The sequence below is a fragment of the Crotalus tigris genome, unplaced genomic scaffold, assembly GCF_016545835.1.
Source record: "Crotalus tigris isolate CLP2741 ecotype Arizona unplaced genomic scaffold, ASM1654583v1 scf7180000017731.4096049, whole genome shotgun sequence".
NCBI lineage: Eukaryota > Metazoa > Chordata > Lepidosauria > Squamata > Viperidae > Crotalus > Crotalus tigris.
Genome location: NW_024096599.1, coordinates 3,058,970 through 3,084,250, shown reverse-complemented (window position 1 = coordinate 3,084,250; position 25,281 = coordinate 3,058,970). Strand labels below are relative to the sequence as shown.

General features: G+C 36.1%; 1 protein-coding gene and 1 long non-coding RNA gene across 4 annotated transcripts; one reads left to right on the top strand and one right to left on the bottom strand.

Annotated features, from left to right (window-relative positions):
• The first annotated feature begins 1,232 nt into the window (after window positions 1-1,232).
• On the top strand, window positions 1,233-24,917 carry PTPN2 (protein tyrosine phosphatase non-receptor type 2). Of its 3 annotated transcripts, none has more exons than XM_039339268.1 (10): window positions 1,233-1,463; window positions 6,391-6,481; window positions 12,878-12,978; window positions 14,736-14,834; window positions 15,295-15,432; window positions 16,522-16,731; window positions 17,837-17,998; window positions 18,505-18,686; window positions 20,814-21,017; window positions 24,016-24,917. In XM_039339268.1, exons 1-10 carry the CDS (start codon window positions 1,389-1,391, stop codon window positions 24,035-24,037), a joined length of 1,284 nt encoding a protein of 427 aa, XP_039195202.1. In that variant the 5' UTR covers window positions 1,233-1,388; the 3' UTR covers window positions 24,038-24,917. The 3 variants fall into 3 exon arrangements, with proteins under 3 accessions (XP_039195202.1, XP_039195204.1, XP_039195203.1); XM_039339269.1 differs by having other exon boundaries at window positions 1,237-1,463; window positions 20,814-20,915; XM_039339270.1 differs by lacking the exons at window positions 20,814-21,017; window positions 24,016-24,917 and adding an exon at window positions 20,148-20,206 and having other exon boundaries at window positions 1,234-1,463.
• LOC120306292 lies at window positions 20,782-24,009 on the bottom strand. The gene is made up of 2 exons (XR_005556228.1): window positions 22,306-24,009; window positions 20,782-20,896 (listed from the first exon to the last, which is right to left on the bottom strand). It is a non-coding gene; the product is annotated as an uncharacterized LOC120306292 (long non-coding RNA).
• Window positions 24,918-25,281: the final 364 nt, after the last annotated feature.

Sequence of the window (25,281 nt, the reverse complement as noted above, 5' to 3'; positions counted from 1 at the left end):
TATTTATTATGTGACTGAATTACAGCTGAAGGATGTCCCACTAAGGATATGCCTGGGGCAAAAAAAAGTTGATACTGCATGAATATATGATTGATACATAGAATGTCAAAACTATGAATCCATAAAAACTGGATGTGGTCAGAGGGGAAAGATGACTAAACATTGGTATTTTGGGAGATCTGAAAGAGACATTATAACGACAATATGGTTTTCTCATATATGTCTGTGAAAGCTGACTCTTCAGAACAGTGAAAGAAAATATATCTTTGAATGTGGCGCTGAAAAAATTTGTTGAAAAAATTACTAGCATTAAGAATACAAGAAGACCAAGCAATGCGGTCTTACATGAAGTAAAGCCACATTACTCACTGGAAGCACTATTGAGAACTAAAACTTTAAAATTTTGGACACATAATGCAAAGGAAAGTGTCATTGCACAAGATCTTGATATTTAGAAAAATGAAAGGGAGTCAAAAAACGCTAAGGAAACAAATATGAACCTACAATACAGTTGACAGATAAGCCTGACAAAATTGGTTCATTTCATCAAGCTTCAGAAGTAACTCAATGGCATACAAAACAGTTTACAAACAATGTAAAACTATAGTTTGCAAAGCAGAAGCAAAAAATTATTCACCCACCATCAGACTTAAGTTTTAAATGTATACTATCAGATTCAGTTGCTAGGCCTGTTGGTGTCTAGAAAAGGCAGCCAAAAAGCCTTATAAGGATTCAATAAAAGATGTTGCTTAAGTCATGCGCTCATTCAACATATTAAGCCAGTGTTTCCCAAACTTGACAATTTAAAGACATGTGGACTTCAACTCCCAGAATTCCACAGCCAGCAATTCAATTCTGGGAGTTGAAGTCCACATGCCTTAAAATTGTCAAGTTTGGGAAACACTGTATTAAGCCATAAACCAACGTTTACAAAGCCACTATATTTGCGTTCACACAATTCATTTGTCCGAATTGTATTTATAATTCGCAAACTCTGTCATTGTATGCGAATGATGTAGCTTGAACCTAGCTAACTTGGGCTTCAATAAACCACAATTAAATCATGGCTTAGATCGACGCAAAAAACCCAACCCCAAAGTCAACCTACTCCGGGAATTTCCCCACATAAAGCGACCAATGACCCAAGCCCAGGTACGCATTCTCTTTCCCCCCCTCCTCTCCGACAATGGGCGGAGTTTAGCTCTAATCCATTGGGCGATCAACGCGCATGCGTCCGCTCAAGAGGCGCCGCTGAGTGCTCGTTGAAGGTAACGCGAGCGGCAGAGGGGGCGGGCTCGCCGTCCTCGCCCTGTCAGCAGCGGGAGGTAGGTGATGAAGTTGCCGATTTCCAGCGGCTCTCCTCCAACCTTCTGGATCTCGCCGCCATTATGTCCGTCATCGCCACGATAGAACAGGAGTTTCAGGAGATCGACGATGCTAATGACTGGCAGCCCCGTTACTTGGTGAGTGAAGGGTGGGGCGCCGGGGGAAAGGGAAAGTTTAGGAACCCGGAGGCCGCTTCAAGCGGAAGATGAGAAAGAGGATCGCCGGGCCCCGACGGGCACCCTCAGCTACGCGCAGAACCTCGGGAAAAGGAGTGCGCATGTCGTGAATTTCGGGAGGGAGCCGCGAGGAGAAGCGCGAGACTCTGAGGGCCGAAAGGGAAGCGGGCGAGGGGTTTCTAACTACGCGGGTTCCGTGGCCAGCTTAAGCGGCTGGCAAGGGCGGGGAGAGAAAAGGCGTCAGTCGGCGAGGAAGTTTCGCAAAGCCCGGAGCTGAGCTGCTCTGGCTGATTTATTCCCACGTGGTTGTCACGCTGTCTTGCTGGACTCCAGGAGACCAGCTTCTTGGGCTCCCGAATTTAACTCGTAAACAGAATATCTTAACGTGGAATGGTCTATTTAAGAAAAGGTTACTGTTGCTTTTGAGGGGCAGCTGCGAGCGATCCTGGTGTGATGCGATAGACATAAGTTTGAATTGTGTTTTGTCTCAGTGTTGAGTTACCCAGCTTAGAGCAAACTGCCTTGATCGCTTTCCTGATGCTTTGGTCAACCTTAATCCTAGTTTACGGGAAGGGGACTGTTGGTTAGCATGGAATGGGTTTGTTTAAAACGGGAAACATCTCACTGTAAAGTTGCTTCTTATAACATTAGGATGTTCAAAAACAGCATATGCGTTGCCTTGTAGATTTCACTTAGATCTCATTGAATGGACACAAAATGTCGAAATAACAACTTTCCCAAGCTTGTATGGCAGCCTTATCACCGAAGTTAGATATGAAACCAGGCATTACAATATCTTCTTGCAGCCAATGTTATGCCTGTTTAACACTAATAAGAACAGGCTTTATGTCTTCACAAGAATAATTGATGCTAGAGTTAGTTGTTAGATTTAACAGTTAAATAGATTTAACAGCACACTACAATTATTTTTTTAAAAAAAGGAATAAAAAAACTTCCCTGTCTTTTTTGCATAGGACTTTGTGCACTATGCAAGCATGACCCTAAATGTTAAGCATACAAATACTGAATCTTCATGTCTGAACAAGGTTAATGACAAGGATATCCCCCCAAAACTGAATAGGAATGAACTGGTGGAATAGTATTAAAAAAGAATATATTTACAATTGAGTAGCTGAGCTGCCTAAACATTTCCAAAGAGACATCTATATTGTATTTATGTCTATATGTTTTTGGGCATCTTAAAGGGTACTCATTGTGGTTGCTCTTACATAGGATAATTATCCATAGTTTGTAAGTATTCATGTTCTAGTTGAATGACCACTTTCTAATCTTATTGCTTACATTGCACCCATAATTGGGGAAAAGTAATTAATATTAAAGGTATAATACTTTTAACAAATAGAAAAGTTCTCCATGGTCTTCAAGAATCTGTACAAGTAGAATTGGCAGCATGTTATATACCGATACTAGTTACTCTGGATTATAGTTTACCTGTTCTTGACAGTTGGACATGCCAGCTGGAGGTTGTGAAGTTATAGCTCTAAATGACAACTGAGTATTACCTATCTCTGTTCGAAGATTGCAAATACAAATCAGAAAAGATTAATTGATATCTTCCAGTCAGAACTGTGATAGGTAATTTGTTTGATGGTAATATTAAAGTGAACCCCATCAGAAATAGTACTAATGGTGACTAATCATAATTCAATCTGAGTTTTTGATATAAAATAGCAAAAGATTCTAGGAAATTCTGTTTAAGCTAACCATTAGGAGAATCAAGTGGATGTCATTTGAATTATTTAATGCCTTAATCAAGAGGTTTTTATTGACTTGGGTATACAGTAAACCTTTTATGCTCAAGGTTACTGGCACCTTTTGGATACAGTAAAAATATAGCTTACCCTATTTTTAACAGAGTCCCATTGTGTAACTTTCTAGTTTCACAATTAATGTGATGAATTTTTATTGCTGAGTTTTGCTCCTCCCTGGGGCTTTACATCACCAGATGCTTAGCCACAAACTGATAGGAACTGAAACTTCAAACTGAAATTTGATTCAGTTTTAGAGATAAATCTCAATGCTAGTACTTGAAGCACACCATTTTTATGGGTTCTTTTTTAAAAAAAAAAAAAAGATTTAGGTGTTGTCTGTTTTAACCAAAGGTCTGACAGCAGCTGAATTGGTAAAAAAAAATGTTCCTAAAATGGCTGCAGTTTGCAATTTTTGAAATACCACAATTGTGCAAGCATAATAAAAATGTGACTGCCATGCATGCAATCCTGCATATTTGTATACTCAGTATAGTATGATTTTAAGTAACTTAGCAATCCTATTTGTAATTAGCTATTTTTCAGTGGTAAATAAAGTGCTTTTTAATTGGGTTTCATGAAATCTTGTATTAGCAATTTTACTTAACTAAGCTATTGAATGTTAAGAAGTTTAGTTAAGCATGGTTTTGAAGTTGGAACTTTTTGGAATCTGATTGAAATTGTCAAACTCTATTGAGAATCAGTGTCTGTATTTGCATATGCTCCCCTATAATTAACTGTACTATGTTTTAGCCCATTCAATTTTTAATGTAACATACTAGCATAAACAAGCTGGATTCATTCATACTAGTTTAAACTATGGGGGCTAGCTTGTGACTCAGTGTATCTATCATACAAACACAGTCTATAAATCAGATGTCAAGTATGATTAGCAAAAATTACATACTTGCTGGTACTATTTTCCATATGCCTTAGAAAATATTAAGACTAAATTGTTATCCTGATAGGAAAAATCAAGTTGTTTTTCTCACTCTGGTTTGATTCTTAAATCAACATTTCTCTATATCAGTGGTTCTCAACCTTTTTAATGCCGTGACCCCCCCCCCCAACCGGTCGTAAGTCGAGGACTACTCAACCGGTCGTAAGTCGAGGACTACTCAACTGGTGCAGCACCGTTTGCAGAATGGGACTTTTGGCGGGCTCAGCAGGGCAGAGACAGCCTGGACAATTCCTATTGGCTTTTGAAAGCCAATAGAATTAGACTCTATTCAACAGAATATATTCTATTGGCTTTCAAAAGCCAATAGAATAAAAGGGAGTAACACAGCTAAGGAAAAGGGGGGGGGGGAAATGGCGGACTGCGTTGTTTGGCGACCCCCATGAAATGGTTGTTCAACCCCAAATGGGGTCCCGACCCACAGGTTGAGAACCACTGCTCTATATGAATAGCCAAGTGTTGATTTTATATCTGTTGTTCAAGCTTTCTGCTATAATTATTTAATTTTTCCTAAGGTAAGGGTTGCCTTGCTAGGTCAGAACAAAAGATTCCAAGTTCTGTACTGTCTCAAAGAATTATCTGCATGGTGTTCTAACTGAAATCAAATATAGATAACTAAGAGTAATTTTCTGTCTTTAGTGATTAGCAGCATATTATCTCACCATTTCATTTTTAGTTACTATTATGAATATTCATTCAATGATATAATTTTTATACTTCTCTGAATTCTTTTAAAGCCATATACAGTATATTAACAGTGAGTTGAATGCAGTTCTGCTCATTACAAAGGATGAGAAATAGGGTATTTCGCTTGTAATTCCATCCTTACAATGAGTTTATAGCTGAGCATTCAGGGGGACCATCTATAGCAAGAGACGAGGTGATACAACAGGAAATGGGTATAGGATCTTCTGTGAATGGAAGAAGCTTTTCTATTAATAAAATGGACAGTGTGAAACCAAATCATTAGCTGAGCTTGTTTAAGCATGTCTTCATTTGGCTAGGTTTGCACAACAGTTCAACCACAGATTAATCATACTAGTTAAATTTGCTTCACATTCAATGTGGATGGATAAAATATATGTAATGTTATAAATACTAATTTTACACCTAGCATAGTTTTTCTTCTCCTATGCCCACTTTGGTTAAACTTAAATTCTAGTTTGAACCAATTTGATTAAGGCATCAGCCTAAAAACTGGGATACTATGAGTTCTAGTCCCACTTTAGGCACAAAGCCAGCTGGCTGACCTTGGACTAGTTGCTTTCTCTCAGCCACAAGAATGTGGCAATAGCAAATCACTTAAGAAAAATCTTGCCAAAAAAACCTCTAGGGATTTGCCCAGGCAGTTGCCAAGAATTGTACTTGAGAAAACAACTTTAATCTACAGAAGGAAAATAACATTTGTTTTTCCCATACAGAATTATAAGTATACTAAATACTGTTATACATCTACGTATGGCTGGTTGATGTATTGACAGTGATAATTATGACAAAATATATATTTGCCCCAAATTTACTCAATTAAAATATGATTGATTAGTTTTGGATGGGTGTACTGTGGCAACCTCTCAGTGTGCTTAATTTATGGATCAGTTTCTATGTAAAGCTATTGAGTTGGTTAACAAAATCATTCTTATACTGATAAGAGGCCCCTATGATATACAGGAATAGTTAGTGTATGAGGTTACAATGGCGCTGCTGGCCTGCTTGGGCAATCTGTGGTGGGCCCAGGAGGCGGTGAATGTCCCTGCGGGCAGGCGGGGTGTGGGTGGGATAGGGGGTGGAGCATGGGCGGGGCCAGTTTTTGGGCACTCAGTCTCTAAAAGGTTCGCCATCACTGCCATACATGATAAGTCGTGCTTGAGTTTTCAATCTATGAAAAATGAAAGATTAAATAACTTCATCAAATGTTGTTGTTAGTTGCAAAGTCGTGTCCGACCCATCGCAACCCCATGGACAATATTCCTCCAGGCCTTCCTGTCCTCTACCATCTTCTGCAGTCCATTTAAGCTCACGCCTACTGCTTCAGTGACTCCATCCAGCCACCTCATTCTATATAGTGGCTTTTAAAGAACGACTGATTTGTTTAATACCTTTTTATTTTCACAAAATCTTATATTTTCGGACAAGATTTGTTAACTATTGCTATTTTTTCAAGGATATCCGACATCAATCCAGTGATTATCCTCATAAAGTGGCAAAGTCTGCAGAAAACCGAAATCGGAACAGATATAGAGATGTTAGCCCTTGTAAGTAAGATTTCATTTACTGTAATTCATGTGTGTCCAACCTGCAATTCACAGGCCGCACGTGGCCCTGGACAGCTTGTAATGCGGCCCCATTAAATAATTAAAAAAATAAAATAAAGGAAGTTTGTTATGTATATACATAATACATATAACTGTATTATATATTTTATATGTAGCCCAAGACAACTTCTCTTCACTCAATGCAGCCCAAGCAAGCCAAAAGGTTGGACAACCATGCTATAATTTATCTTAATATATGGCAAAGAGACACTATTTATAATCTGCTACATTTTCATTAATATTTCAGTGAAGCCTTGCACATTGAATAGACATTGGTCTGGTATTACAAATTTAAATAGCATAAATAAATAACGTAAATATTTAAGTATGTGCTGCTAAAGGCTTGAATATTTTTTCCTTAAAAGTTTTGTTTCATTTTATCTCTCTGGAACTCAAAGTAGTGTGACTGAACATAAGACTTCTAAGCAGTATTGTTTTCTGAAGCTGATCAGACTCAACAAAGAGGTTGCTGCATTCTGTGATCATATAATGAAATATGATAATTTTAAATTAATTTTTGAAATAAATCCAAAATTATTCCCCCAGATATTTGAATGATTTTACCATTTTTTATTGTATCTGTATCTTTTGTATACAACTAACACTACCAGAACTTGCCTTTAGAGTGTTGTAATAAGAAAGGGGGATACATTCTCTGCCCCCTTTGCTTCTTAGCATCTTCTTTAAAGCGAACAAACAGAACTGTGTTGTGAGGTATGATTGATTCTATTCTAAGCGTTTTGTATTTGTGAGTGTAATGATATTTGAATGGAGTTAAAGTAACTAATTTTAAAGAATTGAACAAGCTTGGAAAGTGCAAGACTTTTCCAATGTTTTACTTGAGCTTTATCACTCTCATTTTGATGTATTTTCAATTTCTTTTGGAATTACCGTTCTATTTTTTTTAAACAGTTGGCCACTGTTAGTGATATGGAGGTATTAGAAGAGGTAGATACAAATGTTTACATAGAATCAAAGGACAGAAGGAGTTATTTGGCCCCTTGAGTCCAACTTCTTGTTCTGTGCAATCCCCAACAGATAATTGTTCAGTCTCTATTTAAAGAGACCAAGTCTCCAGGTAATTGGTTCCGCTTATGAACTGCTCTTACTTTTTTCTGACAGTTACTTGTCTGTTTCAGTCCATTTCTGTGTTGTCAGTCCATTTCCCTTAACACATTAAGATAATTTTGAATTCTGTTCTTAAATTTTTGCATTTTTATCTGCAAATTTAAGGAATATTTACCCACAAAATGTTGAAACGATACAGGATTCAGGATTTACCTCTAACCACTTAATATCTCTCTCCACTTTGAAGAAGAAACTATTGATGAACACTCTTGGGAGATGATTTTTGAGTTAGCAATACATTTTGTTGCCGTGCTATGCAGCCCACACATGACAGGCTTGCTTTTTAGATTGCTTGGGAATACAGGTAGTCCTTGACTTATAACAGTTCGCTTAGTGACTGTTCAAAGTTACAACAGCACTGAAAAAAGTTATTTATTACCGTTTTTTCACAGTTACAACAATTGCAACATTGCCATGATCATGTAGTCAAAATTCAAATGCTTAGCAATTGGTTCATATTTATGACCATTGCTCTGTCCCAAGATGATGTGATCCCCTTTTACGACCTTCTGACAAGCAAAATCAATGGGGAAGTCAGTTTCTCTTAACAGCCAGCTTACTAACTTATCAACTGCAGTGATTCACTTAACAACTAAGGCAAAAAAGATTGTAAAATGGGACACAATACACTTAACAACAGAAATGTTGGGCTCAATTGTGGTCGTAAGTTGAGGACTACCTGTACTTCCATTGAATTCTTTGCTGGAATCAAGAGGTATTCTATCTACAGCATTTCCACAATCTACTAAGCTAATCAAAAAGTGAGATGAAATTAGTCTCACATATTCATCCATGGTGACTTCTAGTAATTAATGCATTGCTGTCTAGCTGTTTATGGGTTGATCCCATTATAAAATGCTCTAAAAGATTTTAGTATCAGACTGACTGATACTGCTATCAGTATCAGACTGACTGATCTGTAGTTCCCCAGACCCACTTACTTCCCATTTTGAAGGCAAGGAGAACCTCAGTTTTAGTATTCTTAATACAATCTCTAGAATTCGAGGCTACTTGCAATTTATTTATTTATTTTATTTTATTTTTTGTGATCTTACCATTTTTCTGTCCCATGCTTTTCTGTCCCTTTTTGGATTCTCACATGTAATTTAAAAAAAAAAATCCTGTGGATATTTTCTGTTATATTATTTAGTTTCTAAATGAGGATTGTAGGTGATACCAATCTTTATTTATTTATTTATTTATTTATTTATTTTATTTATATGCCACCCAATCCCAAATCTGAGGTTGTCCCACTGAGACAAAGGATTGGAGCTATTCTATTTGAGGTAAACTTCTGAAAACATAATTTTTTCTATATTTGATTATTTAAAAACTAGACTAAGTTTCTCCCCCCCCCCAAAAAAAAACTTAGCAAAGATATGGATTAAGCAATAGTCAAATCAATATAGCAGGTTTCCCATAATCACCTGGCTGAAGTGTTAGTCATTGGTCAGAAGGAGTTCCTGAATCAGTTTTTTTCTTTTGTTCAGTATTAATTTCCTAAACAAAGGGATCCCAAGCTTTATCGGGAATACACTTTCTGAAAAAGATTGGTTTTCCGTATTTGAGAAAAACAAAAAGTTCTTGAATATTTTGAGTTACAGGAACTGTTGAAAAAAATACTCTGTTTTAAAGAGAAGGGCCCTTTCTCTTTCACTGGATAGTTGTGTTGGTATCTCTTTCTTCATTATCTCTATGGGGTTTTGTGTATGTAGAACTGCAGATTGACAAGATAGAGGAATTTTGTTCATTGACATTGATAGAGCACAACATAGGAATGAAGCAATTCTGTGTTATATGAAATCAAACAGGAACTTCTTGGTGATTCAGTGGTTAAAACTATACTTGCTGACATCATATTTCCGAGAACATTAGTACCAGTATCCGTGATTTACTATAATAAGGTCTTAAGTTTTTCCTGTTGGCAAATGTTATCTAGTATTTACAAAAGCTTTGGTTTCTGTTTAGTAGAAGCATTTGAGTTCCAATAAATTGAGATACTAAACAAGAAACTTAGTCATTCAGGTCGAAACAGTTGAACTTGAAGGAAATACTATTTAAAGTTTGCATATTATTTTAATGTATTCTGAAGATATCATATCCTCACTGGAATAGATTATCTTTATTGATTTCACTAACTAGACATAACATGTTTTCAATATTTCTATGCATATAGTTTTGACATAGGGATAAAACTTGTGTTTATGTCTACTGTCTGCAGTGAAGGAAAAGGGCAGTGTCTTTGAAACACTTGATAAAGTAGCTATCTAAAACACTCAAAAGTGACCTTTTTAAGCATATTTCTGTATTGTGAAGTATAAATGCTGATACATTTAAAACTATATAAAATCAGATTAAGAATTAAACCAGTGATAAGAAGGCTAGAGTTATGTCCTTGGTTCTTTATTTTGAACTATATATCATATTTTATTTATATTTATATATGCTCTTAATTTTTTTAATTTGTAATAGCGTCAGTTCATGGGTACTAAGCTAGAAATCCAAATGAAATGATTTTACACTCTTAAAAGAACTATGCACAGCCTGAGCATAAAATTTAATATATCTTGATTCATTTTTAATCTGTTATGAGCTAAGTCTTAGTATATTTTAAGGCAGACTTTGTCTCTGCCACAGATTAAGAAACAAAAAAAATATTTTATACAATAATTAATCTGGACTTGCAAATAATTATTTGGAACTTGGACCTAATTCTTCAGTTGCTGGAATTTGTTTTTTTATGTCAGTAGAATGCTAAAGCTACCATCCTGAATTGATTTTAAAAAAAAATAATAATAATTTTGTATAGCAGGGGTATCAAACTCAATTTCACTGAGAGCCGCATCAACATTGCGGTTGCCCTTGGGGGGCCGGGTGGGTGTCGCCAGAGTGGGTGCAGCCTACTGGGTGAGTGTGGATGGAGTAGGTGTGGCCTACTGGGTGAGCGTGGCCAGTTCTACATCATTCGCGTCAAGGGTGCCTGTGGGGGGCCTGGGCAGGAGTGGAACAGATCTGAGGGTCTCTGTCAGAAGGAGGTGGGACCGGGGCAAGTGCCAAGGCATGGTCCACCGGGACAAGTGCCAAGATGGCCACCACAAAATTGTACATTGGCTCCCAGCCGGCCAGGGCCAAGGCAGCGGGGGCCGTTCCCTCACTGTTTCCAGGATGGCTTCGCGGGCCACATGAAACCACTTTGCGGGCTGCATCCAGCCCCTGGGCCTTGTGTTTGACATGTCTATTGAATAGGTAGATAAAAATGTTTATCAACATGGTATTTTCTTCTGACATATTTTCTTCTGACATTTGTGAGAAGCATACATCTTGAGATGATCAATTAACAAGAAAGAAGTGAGATTATGATATTGCATTAAATGTGATTTGTGAGCTTAAAAATTCCTGTTTTAGAATGTACATATGCTAAAACCATAGGGCAGCTTTATGCAAACCAAAATCTCTTTAAATGTAATGAGTGTTACAAAGCTGGACAACTTAAATATAATTGCTAAAAATAATCAAATTATAAATTGAACTATTTCCTTGAAGGGCAATATAAATGCTGATGGATTTAGATTTTACCTAGTGGAATAAAATGGAAAAAGATGAAATTCAGATTTTCATTCAGTTCACTGAATTCATTTTGTAATTATGTCTTAACCTACCATAATATGTAGGTTAAAAAAATTGCAGGCAGTATTCTCATGAACAACTTAACAATAGTACACTCGGTCGGATTTTCTGGATGTATGTGAAATACTAAGTCCACAGTAGTCAAACAATGGGCTAAAACAGGGGTCTGCAACCTTAAACACTCAGAGAAAACACTGGGAGCCGCAAAATGTGTGTGTGCGCGAGGGGAGAAGCTTGATTGAAGAGTTTAATTAAAAAGAAATAGAGGCTGCTGTACATGAGTTCTCTCTCTCTCTCTCTCTCTCTCTCTCTCCCTCCCTCCCCTCCCTCCCTCCCTCTCTTTCCTCTCCCTCTCTCCCTTCCCCTCTCCCCCCTTCTCCCTCTCTCTGATCTTCTGCTCACCTGGCAAGCTGGCTTCAAGCTGTTCTCCAACAAGCTGACACACATTCTTATTGGGCTGGCTCTCTCCTGCCCTTCCTACTTCCTGCAGAGATGCAGCAAAGGCAAGAGCCCCACCCAATAAGCTTGTCAGTTCGTCGGAGAACTACATGGGGCCACTCTCTTTTACACACGCACACACAGAAAGAAAGGGAGAGAGAGAGAGAGGGAGGGAGGAAGCGCCTCTGTCTGTCTCTGTCTCTCTCTCTCTCTCTGCAAATGGCAGAGGAGGCTGGGAGCCACCGGAGAAGGCTCAAAGAGCCACGTGTGGCTCCGAAGCCACAGGTTGCCAACCCGTGGGCTAAAATATGACTAACTAACCAAAGTTATATAGTAAGTTGAGCCCACTCAATAACTATATATCAGGAAGAAAATATTTGATTTTCAGTTTCGGCAGACCTGGGGATTTATAAAAATAATACAGAATGTGATGCATTATTTAGGTACATATAAGGATCTAGAAACAAATTTGTATCCTGAAATCCAAGTGGAGATAGTAAAGCGTACTTATACATAGCCCCTAGAGAAGTTGAAGCAATTTAACAATAATATCACTAAAAATTTTACTTGTTTCTGAGAATCACAACAGAAGCCTTATGCTGTTTCTTCATTTGTAGATTACTCAAGAGCAAGGGTGTCAAACTGCCATCCCGCAGGCTGGGTGCGTCATCTGGAAGCCGTGCCCACCCCATTGCCGGCAATGGCAAAACTGTCCCGATACGTTGGGCGATGTCATGTGACATCGCAAGTTTGATATGTCTGCTCTAGAATTTTTGTATTATAGTACTTTGTCCCTTTAAAATTGCTTTCATTTCTTTCCAGAAATATTGTGAAAGGGAGAAAACATTTAATGGTACAATCATTTTAATTTTCATATTAGAATATTTAATTTTATTAAATGTATACTGCAAGTTATAGTGTAAGGGTTATAAAATAAATTGGGATCCATGCTATGGTATTATGCTGAAGTATTGTATTTTTTTTCTTTCCAAACAAACCTGAAAGAGAATAACTTATTCACTATATATTGTTCTGATAGAAGCATTTTATTGACCAGATGGTCATTCTCAAAGTACAGTTTCTTGACTAATAACATTGCTCATAATATGAAACTTAATGTTTTTTTGATTATATTTTTTCAAGATGATCACAGTCGTGTAATACTACAGAATACTGACAATGATTATATCAATGCCAGCTTGGTGATTAATGAAGAAGCTCAAAGAACTTATATATTAACACAGGTAATTATTAGATTTTAAGTAATATAAAATTTGATTATATTATGTTAGATATTCTCTTCTAATAGTCAGGGCCTAACGTTGATTCCTTTGACTTCTCTATTTTTCTGATTTACTTAGCTGTTTCTTAATTAACTCTTTTCTGTTGGTGCCTACGTGGTGAGTCCATGAAGTTTCCCTGGCAACACTTTTGGAAGTGCTTTGTCACTGTGTCCTTCCTAAGGCTGAGAGAAAATTACTGGCCCAAGCTCACCCAGCTGGTGCATTCTCCAAGGCAGGACTAGAAATCACAGTAACCTGGTTCCCAGTCTGAAGCTATTAATGACTATATCAAACTTTCTCTCAACTTTAATGTAGATTTCCCCAATTTGGGTATAGTAGTAATGTTTGAGTTAATATAATTTAGGATTTTGTTGTCATATTAGTGCAGCTTTGGAATTAAGAAAAAGGAAACAAGAATGTAATAATTTGATCTGTTCTTTATAAACTATGGTGAATGAAAGGTGAAATAATTTTCTGAAGTAAAATCAAATTTATGAAGAAATGAAGCTTTCGGTGATGGCTTAAGTAACATTCAATATAATACAGAGAGGCTGATAACTAAAAGTTACTAAATCTAGATCAATTAATTTTCCCAAGAGGCCACTAGTGTTATTGTGGAGAACCTAGCAATAGGGCTGTCAAGGTGCATAGGCACACACACATACACATACATAAAAAATTTTTAAACGTCTCCTTCAAAATAAAAGCAATGCAATTGTATTGAATGCATAGCATACATTTAATTATATTTAATTTCTAAGTTTGGATTGACCTCACACAGGTCGGAAAAGGACAGCCAAAGGGTCGGATATGGCCCCAAGAACTGTAAAATGCCTAGGTCTAGTAGATATTTGAAAGTTTCTCAAATGTGAAATTACTAGTCTTATGAAAATATGTAACATGTCAGTCATTACATTAGATAAGTATATAATACAGGTCATTGAAAAAGAGGGCAGAGGGGAATCCAGATAAATCCAGGAAATGGCAAGTTGGTTGGTTGAATATTTGTTGCAGATAGAAAGATAAAAGGTATTATTAAAAATAAAATAAATATGCAAATATTCCATCTAAAATTCAAGTGCAATTCTTAGCAGCTAAACTAGAATGAACAAATCTGAGATACGTTGAGAGTTGTAATTTAAATGTATTTATAATTTATTTGGATCGAAATTTAAATTACCAATTTCAGAATTATTTCCTGCTAATAGAAATAAGTAGGACAATATTTTTGCTAGTTCTTCTGAATTTGCTAGTACCTTTAGTAATCATTGCCTATCTTTTTATGGCAGTAGCATTTTAATCCAATCCACTATCAAAATCTGATAGTCTAAGGGTTTTTTCTGCTTAGAATGATCACGCATAGGCCACATTTCAATGTGTACTGTGCAGAATTACTTCTTCAAATGATCAGTATTATATTAAGAACTGGAGAGCCAATCTGGCCTAGTGGTTAAGGCAGCAGACTAGAAAGCAGGAGACTATGAGTTCAAGTTCCACCTTAGCCATGAAAGCCAGCCAGATGATTTGGGGCTAGTCACACTCTCTCAGCCCTACTTACTTCACAGGATTGTTGTAAGGAAAGTAGGAGGGGGAAGGTATGTTGGACATGTTCACTGCCTAAAAATAGGAAAAGTGGGAAATAAAGTTTTTTCCATAATCGGACTTTTTCAGGAAAGATTTAGTTCTAAGTTTATGTGGTGTTTCTTTCTCTTGTATAGGGTCCACTTCCTAACACATGTTGCCATTTCTGGCTAATGATATGGCAACAAAAGACCAAAGCAATTGTCATGCTTAATAGAACTGTTGAGAAAAATTCGGTAAGTGGTCCTTTTTTATTTTAGTTAAAATTAGTTAATTGTATTTGACAGGGTTCCCAATCCTTTGGAACTGATGTATAGAAAAGAGAATAAGAATTTAATATATACCAGTGGTATACATTCTGCTAGTAGACAGACATAACCAAATATGAAATCTGACTGCAACTTAATCCAGTTACATTAGAAGAAAATGGATCCAAGTAAATATAGTATGCTATTTATTTAAAAGATTTATATAGCTGCCAATCAAAAATTGTGGATTTACAATTTTTAATTGAAATGCAGGACTATTTATTTTGATATCTAGAATCTAATAGAGGTTGGAAGATTATTTTTGTGAATAAGCCTAGATGATGCTAAATTTGTTTTCAATATGCAAAATAAGTTATAAAAACTGTAAATGAATGTATGCATGTCAAATGTGTATGACAAATTGCAGTATTCTTATTTTACAATGTAGGTGAAGTGTGCGCAGTACTGGCCAACAAAACAAGAGGAACCCATGTTATTCAGAGAAACAGGATTTTGTGTGAGGCTAAAATCTGAAGATGTCAAATCATATTACACAGTACGACAACTCCAGCTAGAATGTATTGATGTAAGTTAGCATTAAAATTGTGCTTACCATACCAAAATAGTTTCATATTATTATGTTACCACTAATTTAATTTTATTTTGACAAATTTCAGTTCAGTAGAATATTTTCAAATCATTCATAATTGCATAGCTTTTCAATAGCAGTTGGAGTGTGAACACTACAGTATTTTCCGGCGTATAAGACGACTTTCTAAACCATGCAAATCTTCTCCAAAGTCGGGGGTCGTCTTATATGCCGAGTCGTCTTATACGCGGGAAAATATCATATTTTCCGGCTTATAAGACGACTTTCTAACCATGCAAATCTTCTCCAAAGTTGGGGGTCGTCTTATACGCTGAGTCCTCTTATACACCGGAAAATACGGTACTTATGTCAGGTGTAAAAGACCAGGTCCACATGTGAATGTTCAATTTAACTGTTGTATTGCTTAAAAGCCTATGCACAAGAACCTTCTCAACTAATGATCAGCACCAGGTTACAGTTAGTTAAGGGTCAATGGCAGTCAAGGGGAAGTTGGACTTAGTTTATTTGTAACTACTAGTAATTTTAGGCTGATCCTTCTTTTAGCAGTCCCCCTGGCTCTGCCAGTCTTTCTCTTGCATCTTGGTTCACAGAAAAATGGCTGATAAAAAGCAGGTAGAGAAAGGATTAGATGCTAGTGGTGTTCTTTCAGTGTTTATTATTCAGATGCTTCATTTAAATAACCAGATCTTTTATGGAGCTGCTGGGAGGAAGTCTCATACCATAACGTCTAGAATATGGCAAAAGGGAATCAAGAGTTCTGAAGTATCTAGAAAAGAAATTACACTGAAAATACATAATTGAATCTTCCTTTTACTAAATAAGTTCATTTTTTGTGTTGCCTTGTAGTTGAATATTAATCAATTGGGTCAATCAATTTTTCTCCAATTATCTTGGTGTTTTTTTTTTTTCCAGAAGGCTTTTCAAGGTGAGGAAACATCACAGAATTTTACTTTCTGGGCCATCTAGACTTTTTCATGAAATTATTTCTTTTCCCCCACCATATTTGATACATGTTCTTTTAGTTGACTACATTGTGTCCTGCTAAATTGCTCTTTTTTTCTTTAGACTGATGAATCCAGGGTAATACTACATTTTCACTATACTACATGGCCAGATTTTGGAGTTCCTGAATCCCCAGCTTCATTCCTCAACTTCTTGTTTAAAGTCAGAGAATCTGGATCTCTGAGTTCCGAACATGGACCTGCAGTCATTCATTGTAGTGCTGGAATTGGACGCTCTGGTACATTTTCATTGGTAGACACTTGTCTTATTGTGGTAGGTTTACTTATCTGAAAACTCACAGATTTTTCTGAGATAATGTGAAAGAAATTGTAAGAAACTATGAATTGTAGCAGGATTGAACTAGCTCAAACTCCTTGCCCAAAAACCAAATGATTTGCCAGATCAGGGCCACAAATTAGTCTGTTCTAGTGTGCCATAATATTTGAAAAAGGAAATGGAATTAAGTTATATTTCATCTTGAGGTGTGACCTAAATTGAGATTGCTCAAATCATTTCCATGTTGAGATATGGCTGGACAGTTTCATAAATGATGTCTTTCCTGAAAATGAAGAAACAGAAGACCTCTAAAACTATCACTATAACAAACTAGAGGTTGCTGAAGCAGACATAAAAGTCATATTTCTACAGGAAAGTAAAAAGAGCTATAGTAATCTTGGTTTTATCTTATAAGTCCCTATCATCTTGAAAAATTACACTGTAAGTACACATTATTCTCTTCACTGATTTGAAAATAGTGTATTATAGCAGAACTCTTATAGCTTCGTATATTTATAAAACAGTCTTCTCAGCTTCAAGAAAGTGAGGTATTGTTTCCATTTTCACTATCATAATAAAGAGGCAGTTTGATGTAGTAATTAAAGTGTTGGTTTTCAAATCAGTAGACTCAGAGGGTCCAGGCCTCCCTTAGTCTAGGTCAGGGGTCTTCAACCTTGGCCACTTTAAGACTTGCTTTGCTGGCTGAGGAATTCTGGGAGTTGAAGTTCACAAGTCTTAAAGTGGCCAAGGTTGAAGACCCCTGGTCTAGGTGATTTTGAGTCAGTCCTTATCTGCCTTCGACAAAGCCTTGGAGACCCAATTCCTTTCATAGACGTTAAACTGGAATGCTAGATGTATGCACTATTGAAGTCAAGTATTTTGTACATTGTGATCTCTTCACCTGAAATCGCCGTTTCATTCTTGCATTAATTGTTATGTTTAACTAGTGCTACCTACCTAGATATTGTACAAATAGGCCACAGAAATTAAAATTATTAATTTAAAAATCTTGAGACAGGTTAAAACTGAAATCAAATGAAAATTGAAGAGATCTAGTCTGTTAATTTGCCACCAAAACTCTGTATTTTTTTTTCATTTCCAGATGGAAAAAAGAAACGACCCATTTCATGTAGATATCAAGCAAATATTATTAAATATGAGAAAATATCGGATGGGACTGATTCAGACTCCTGATCAACTAAGATTTTCATACATGGCTGTAATAGAAGGAGCAAAATATATAATGGGGGATTCCACTATGCAGGTAAATACATTGTCTGCTTTTTAAGTCACACTGGATGGGTCATAGTAAATTTCACGAAAGCAGAATACGGGTAGTCCTCCCTTATTAAACGTTTGTTCAGTTACAGTTCAAAATTACAATGGTACTGGTAGTTACTGACGGTCCTCAAAGTTACAGCCAGCACAACACTCTTTCAGTGACATAAACAAATTCTGATGCTTGGTAGTTAAGCCACTGTCACAATTGCATGTGTGCTTTGATTCCCGTGCCTATCTCCTTCCCATCTCTGCCCATTTGGCTGCCCTACATTCCACCAATCTCAGTTGACCTTTACTATCTACTACTAATGACGGCATCAAAACTACTAGAACTGTCACCATTAAGTGGTGCAGTCACGTAATGTTTCCCCTAACAACCACTCACTTAGTAACAGAAATCAGGCCCCAGTTAAAGTAGTTAAGCAAGGACTACCTGTATACTGTTCTTTTAAGATTCAACTAGTGAAGACATTTTTTTTTCCTATTCAGTATCGCTGGAAGGAACTCTCAAAAGAAGACCAAGCACCAAGTTCTGAATGTTCGCCTCCTCACCCAACTAAACCTACTGCAGAAAAATACAATGGAAATAGCATGTTTTTAGAAGAACAGGAGCCAGGAGATGTTGATCTGATCTCTCCCATACAAAATGATTCAGATACGAATGATGACAAGTAAGTAATAATTTTATAATATCATTAAAACTGACTGGTGGACAAAAACTAATTTTATCTAATGTTTCGGATGACAAGACTTTGTCATTTTTTACATACACAAAGTAATTAAATTAATAAAATAATTTATCCTGGAATTTTGTAGATTTTTTTTTTTTTTTAGCTGTACTACAGAATGGTAGTATTTTTCTTTCCCAGGCCCCAGAGATACCTGACAGCTAATAATTCTGTACTTCATAGTCCCAACAATTTTGAAACAATTACATTTTATTATTTTTATGAGTAGCACCGAGCATTGAAAAGCAGTATGAAAATATCCTTTGTATGAGAATCCATTTGCCACTGAAGGAAACAAAAGTTCCCTGCCAGTAGAATTCTGCTATGGATAATTTATCTTCAGACATCTGAATGTACTTACAGGATGTGAGAGAATAATACACATCCACTGACAAGTTTTGTTAGCACAAGAAATTTTTATTCGTTTTTGTTTGGTTTTTAAACATGATCTTATAAATACTAGAGATGTCATCTCAAAAAACGTACTGCTGAGTTAAGGGTTGGTGGTATCATACATTGATGGATTAACATTAATTACAGGTAGTCCTTGACCCACAACCATAATGGAACTTGCGAAATTTTTTTGCTATACTTGTCTGCCTCCTTCATAGACCCTGCTGAATGGGTGATCTCCCAGGGCCTCCCCCACCCAGGAAGCACTCCATGCTCACTTAATGATCTGCGTATTTAACCATGACACCAGGGAGAGCGGGGGCGTGTGTTAAGCCAAAGGTATCTCAATAGTTATCACATGTGTCCATAATGGAGCTTGCCAGTAGTAGTAGTAGTAGTAGTAGTAGTAGTAGTAGTAGTAGTAGTAGTAATAGAATTGGAAGGGACCTTTCAGGTCTTCTAGTCCAACTCCCTGCTCAGGCAGGAAATCCTATACCATTTCAGACAAATGGTTGTCCAGTCTCTTCTTAAAAACTTCCAATGTTGGAGCATTCACCACTGCTGGAGGCAGGTTGTTCCACTGATTAATTGTTCTAACTGTCAGGAAATTTCTCCTTAGTTCTAGGTTGCTTCTCTCTTTGGTTAGTTTCCATCTGTTGCTTCTTGTCCTGTCTTCAAGTGCTTTGGAGAATAGATTGGCTCCCTCTTCTTTGTGGCAGCCCCTGAGATATTGGAACACTGCTATCATGTCCCCCCTCGTCCTTCTCTTCGTTAAATTAGACATACACAATTCCAGCAACCGTTCTTTGTTTTAGCCTCCAGTCCCCTAATCATCTTTGTTGCTCTTCTCTGTACTCTTTCTAGAGTCTCATCTTTTTTACATCATGGTGACCGAAACTGGATGCAGTATTCCAAGTGTGGCCTTACCAAGCATTGTAAAGTGGTATTAAAGTGATCTTGATCCTATCTCTCTGTTAATGCAACTTAGCACTGTGTTGGCTTTTTTGGCAGCTGCAGCACACTGCTGGCTTATATTTCAGTGATTGTCCACTAGGACTCCGAGATCCCTCTTACAGTTACTACTATTGAACAAGGTATTCTGTATCTGTGCATTTGTTTTTTCTTGCCTAAATGTAGAACCTTACTTTTTTCACCATTGAATTTCATTTTGTTAGATAGTGCCCTATGTTCAAATCTGTCAACATCTTTCTGTATCTTAAGCCTATCTTCTGGAGTGTTGGCTATTCCTGCCAGCTTCATGTCATCTGCAAATTTGATGAGTTCCCCATCTATAACCTCGTCCAAATCATTGATGAAGATGTTGAAGAGCACTGGGCCCAGAACAGAGCCCTGGGGCACCCCTCTACACACATCCCTCCATGTAGATGCAGCTCCATTGAGGACCAGAAGCCGAGTATGGGCAGTCAGCCAGCTACAAATCCAACTGGTGGGGATGCTGTCTAACCCACATTTTTCTATTTTATCAAGTAGGTTGTGGTCTACTTTATCAAATGATAAAGTATTAAAATGGCATCCTTCAATTTAATTTGTTAAAACCAAGTATTAAAATGTTTATCTCACTATTGCTTTTCATGTATTAACCAATACAGCTTTGTAATTAAGGAATGCATGGAATAACTCAAAATAGAGCTGACTAAAGTTTTTATTTTTTTTAAGGGCTTTACGGAAAAGGCTGCGAGAAGACAAAAAAGCTAACACAGCACAGATGGTGCAACAGATGAAACATAGGCTGAGTGAATCTGAAAGAAAAAGAAAAAGGTGGTTATATTGGAAGCCTATTGTTATTAAGATTGGATTTGGTTCAGTCGTATTTGTTATAGCTTATTCTTCCTGGAAATTGTATTCCCAGTACATGCTCATGTAAGTAAGTGAGCAGTCTTGCATCTACTATGAATCCTATATCCCATGATTTAGTGGGATTTAAAGTGAATATAAATGAATCCAAGATTTCTGCCACATCTGATAAAACAAATGTGTTTTTACTTTGCCGGGGCAATTTAACTTGCACCATTGAAGTCTTTTGTCATCCAGTGATTGACATCATCATAAATTGGTCTCAGGATTTTTCGATACTGGTACTTCTGAAACCAAATTGCCACTTGAATTAAAATTATACATTTGTTAGATAAATTAATGCACATTTTCAGCAACTATATATATATATATGGTATGTAAATTGATAGTTCAGTAGCCTGAATGGCCAAGTCACCAGAAGGATGACATACATACATGATAGAAGCAATAAACCGTGTGGTGTTATTCTGAATGCAGAGTTACATTTCTCTATTAATGTACCATGAACCATTTATACTATGCAGACGTAAAGCAAATTTGATAACTATATAATCATTTTGTAAATAATTGTATTTTTAAAAGCTACATTTGTATGAATTTATCCAATAGAAATGAGTGATTGGTGCATCTACCACAAACTTTTCAAGATTGACTTGGAAATTCACTTTCTGGACCATTCCCCAGTGCAATGATTAATAAATTGTTGTTTCAGAAATTAAATGTTAGCAAATAATTATTCCTCAATTTTTACTTGTAAGATGATGCATATATGTATTTATGCTTAGCTACTATTTTATTTGAAAATATTTAATTTTATAAGGCTACTGGGAGGTTAAATCTTGTGTCTCAAGCTGCCTCTTTGGAAGAAATGCTTTGTTAAGACTGCAGCTGTTGGAAGCCATAGCTTGTATTTAAAGCTTAAACATTCCATTAAATGTGAAACATTTTTGTGGGTCTTACCAGATTTGAGTCATATTCTTCTATAGCTTCTTTGTCTATAATTGGAATAGGCAGCACATTGCCAATTTGATAGTAATTTCAGAAAATAAAATTATAGGGCGTATCAGAAGCATTACAAATGGAAGCAAATAACCATAATGTAGATTTAACAGGGAAAGAGGGTGCAAATTAAAATTTATGAAGCTGCTGGCACTGGGCTGCAGCACAAGCTATATATAAGAATAATCCTCTCCATTTTATCACAACATTTGAACAAGAGTAACCAATTATGTTTCACACATATCTTACACACTATTATCATAGCTTTTGGCATCCATATCCTTTATAGCACCCCTCTTTATCCAAGTATCTTATAAGCCCCATCTCATACTTAAAATAATTAAACTGACCTGACCTGATAGAAATACAGTTTTTATCCATCTTTAAATGTTCCAAAACATCACTTTGTAAAGTAGATGGATCATCATGATCCATATGAAAATACAAAATTCTGGGCCACAACATATGTTAGGCAGTTGATATGTTTGGGACAACTGGATCTTTTGCTCTCATATCCTGCAAGCTCTTCAGAGTTGTTGGGAAATCTTCTCCAAATCTTATGAGCAGAAAATTCTGGAAAATACCATGTTGCCAGTGAGGATACCTTCTAGGTTTAACCAACAATAATTTATTTATGGCTAAATAATACAATTTACAGTCTAGTGTTAGTATATATGTTTCTTATAAATTCTAGTCTTGAAAAAAATAGCACCCCATGTTTTGAAAATATTGAAATATTTAATGCCAAGTTCCTCATGCCCTTTACTGCATAAAAGAAATAGAAATACTAGAAAACAAAATTGCTATTTGTTTCATCCTTCCTAGCCTACAATTTATAATTGGAAAGATAATAAACAATGTATTTTAACTGAACACTCCTTCACATCTGGCATCAACTCTTCCATTTTATGCTGTAGTATGACTCATGCTGCCATTTGTAAAATTTGTGGATGATGCTGAAACATAAGTATGGTAGAATTGTTAAAAAATATTTTCATGCATTGATCCGAAACTGTCGTTACATACATATACACATACTTATCTATTACATAGGAAACATGAAAGCACAGTAAATGTTCCCTCTGAGATTAACCAGTTTCAAGGCTTTGTTTTAGGTGTACATCTATACACAAAGATAATCAGTTGAGGCATTCTGCTCTATTTCTACCCCCAATAAATAATATAGACTTGCTTTACATTGTGTACTGTGTGATTGGCAGCAACTTTCCTAGATTTTGGAAATCTTTCATACCTGGGGGTTACAAAGATAAGATACAAGAATTCTTCTACTGCACTATAGCCCTGCATTTTTCTGTTCAGCTTTAATGTTCTAGCTCCCTCTCCGGTAAGCATTTGGCTACATTTTATAGAGTGAATTATATTGTCTTATTTTGTTCAGGTTCATTAATCCACATCACACAAATCATAAGCACAAAGTATAATGCAGCTGGATACTTTAATTCTAACAGTTTCCAAAAAATAATTGTTGTAGTGTTTTCATGAATATAAATACATTTTTTAAAACACGCTTGATCAATATACATTCTTATGAATACATTGATTCACTTAATTGCAATTATTAAGCATTTTAAAAATACCTTCCTATTTTCAGTTTCTTTCAGTTCTATAACAGTAATGGTTATATTGATTCCTTATATTGCTTCTTGCCCTTCAATGTTATATAACATTCAGCAAGTTTTTGTTTAGATTTTCTTTCTAAAATGTGATACCTAGTGTCAAGATATTTGCTACACTTCCACTGTATAGCCTACTTTTTAAAAAGTATACTTGTGGCTTATTCCAAAGGGAACAGATAGTGAACTGTTTCTTATACCAATTCAATAGGAAAATAGATTTTTTGTGATTTTATAACTTAGTTCAAGGACACTTTGTTATAGCAAAATGCCCATACACATACATATATATCCAAGCTGCAGTATCCACTCATTAATAAATTCATCTTTGATTTAAAACAACTGATATATTTACATTGCAGTTATAAAACCTTAAAATTATACTCCTGACTGTACTGAACTTGTGACTCTTTTACATTGTGTGTTTATAGGCCGAGAGTGACTGATGCCTAAATTGCCAAGACTTGAGAATGTTCTTCAGCTATAATAACACACTATTGACATGCAAAACAGGACATCACTGTTCTTCAGGAAACAAAAATGAGGTCTGAGCAATACACAAGTGGCCTCATAAATATCTGTTTACAACGTAAACAAACAGGGAATGAAGTACATCACCAGCAAGAGACTTTGCAAAAGAGAATTTGTCTTACGTGTTTTATGCTTGTATTAACTATAGAGAGTTGTAAGATCACATTTACAAAATCTTTGTACTGCCATTCTTGTATTTTTTTATATTTTTGGCAGCATTAAATATTTTTTTTAATTTATATGCTGTTGTGTGTATATTTTTTAATCCAGTTCCAGAAAGATTAGTGGCAGTGCTCTGAGAAATTCTATTTTAATCTATTGTTACTCTCAGTTTCAGCTGCAATATTTCTACATGATTACTTGTATTTTATTTTGCTCTATTTTCAGTGAGAATTTAACACATTATCAAATTTATTACAAATAGAGAATGATGTTTAAATAATGACAAAATCTATCATGGTAGTACTGAATATACATATTTTAGATTAGAAGATGCAGTGGGGAAAGAAGGTCTATCCAGAGCATGGATGTCAAACTTGCCACATGTCGTGACGTATTGCGATTTTTTTTGCATTGCTGGAGCTGGGGTGGGTGCAGCCTCCATATGATGCAACTGGCCCGTGGGCCAGCAGTTTGACAGCCCTGATCCAGAGCATCTTCAAAAGTTCATTTTCTGATCATTTTGTATTTAAAAGAAAATGACTGTCTCACTGATACAAATCCACTCTCATGTTTTTATATCTATGAGGGAGATGGGCGGTTTAAAAATAGGAAACAAAAATAAATAATTGAAAAATTTAAAGAATCTGGATTTAAAATTAACTATGTCCAGCTATGGCAGTGCTGATGAATTAGACCTACCATATTCTTACACGTAAGTGAAAGTTGGAACAAATCTGGAGCTTGCGTGAGTGAATTATATTGCTCATAAAGAGAAATACATTTGTTTTTGTTTAAACAGAAATTTAACAAAGAAATAAAAAAACCAGGCACAAGACAAAGGTTTTTTTGCATCTGGGACACTCCAATATCAGTTTCTTCTGTAGTGACAGAATTATTTTAACCAGCTTAGAAATACTAACATAACTTATTTACCAAATACTAACATAACTCATTTGAAAACATTGCTGCCCTTTTAAGTACTTACAGCTGCTTTATGTAAGACC

Coding starts and splice junctions, on each gene's coding strand:
- PTPN2 (XM_039339268.1), top strand. CDS start 1,389: ATGTCCGTCATCGCCACGATAGAACAGGAGTTTCAGGAGATCGACGAT. Junction 14,835..15,294: donor GAACTGTTGAGAAAAATTCG/GTAAGTGGTCCT, acceptor TTTACAATGTAG/GTGAAGTGTGCGCAGTACTG. Junction 21,018..24,015: donor TATTCCCAGTACATGCTCAT/GTAAGTAAGTGA, acceptor GTGTGTTTATAG/GCCGAGAGTGACTGATGCCT.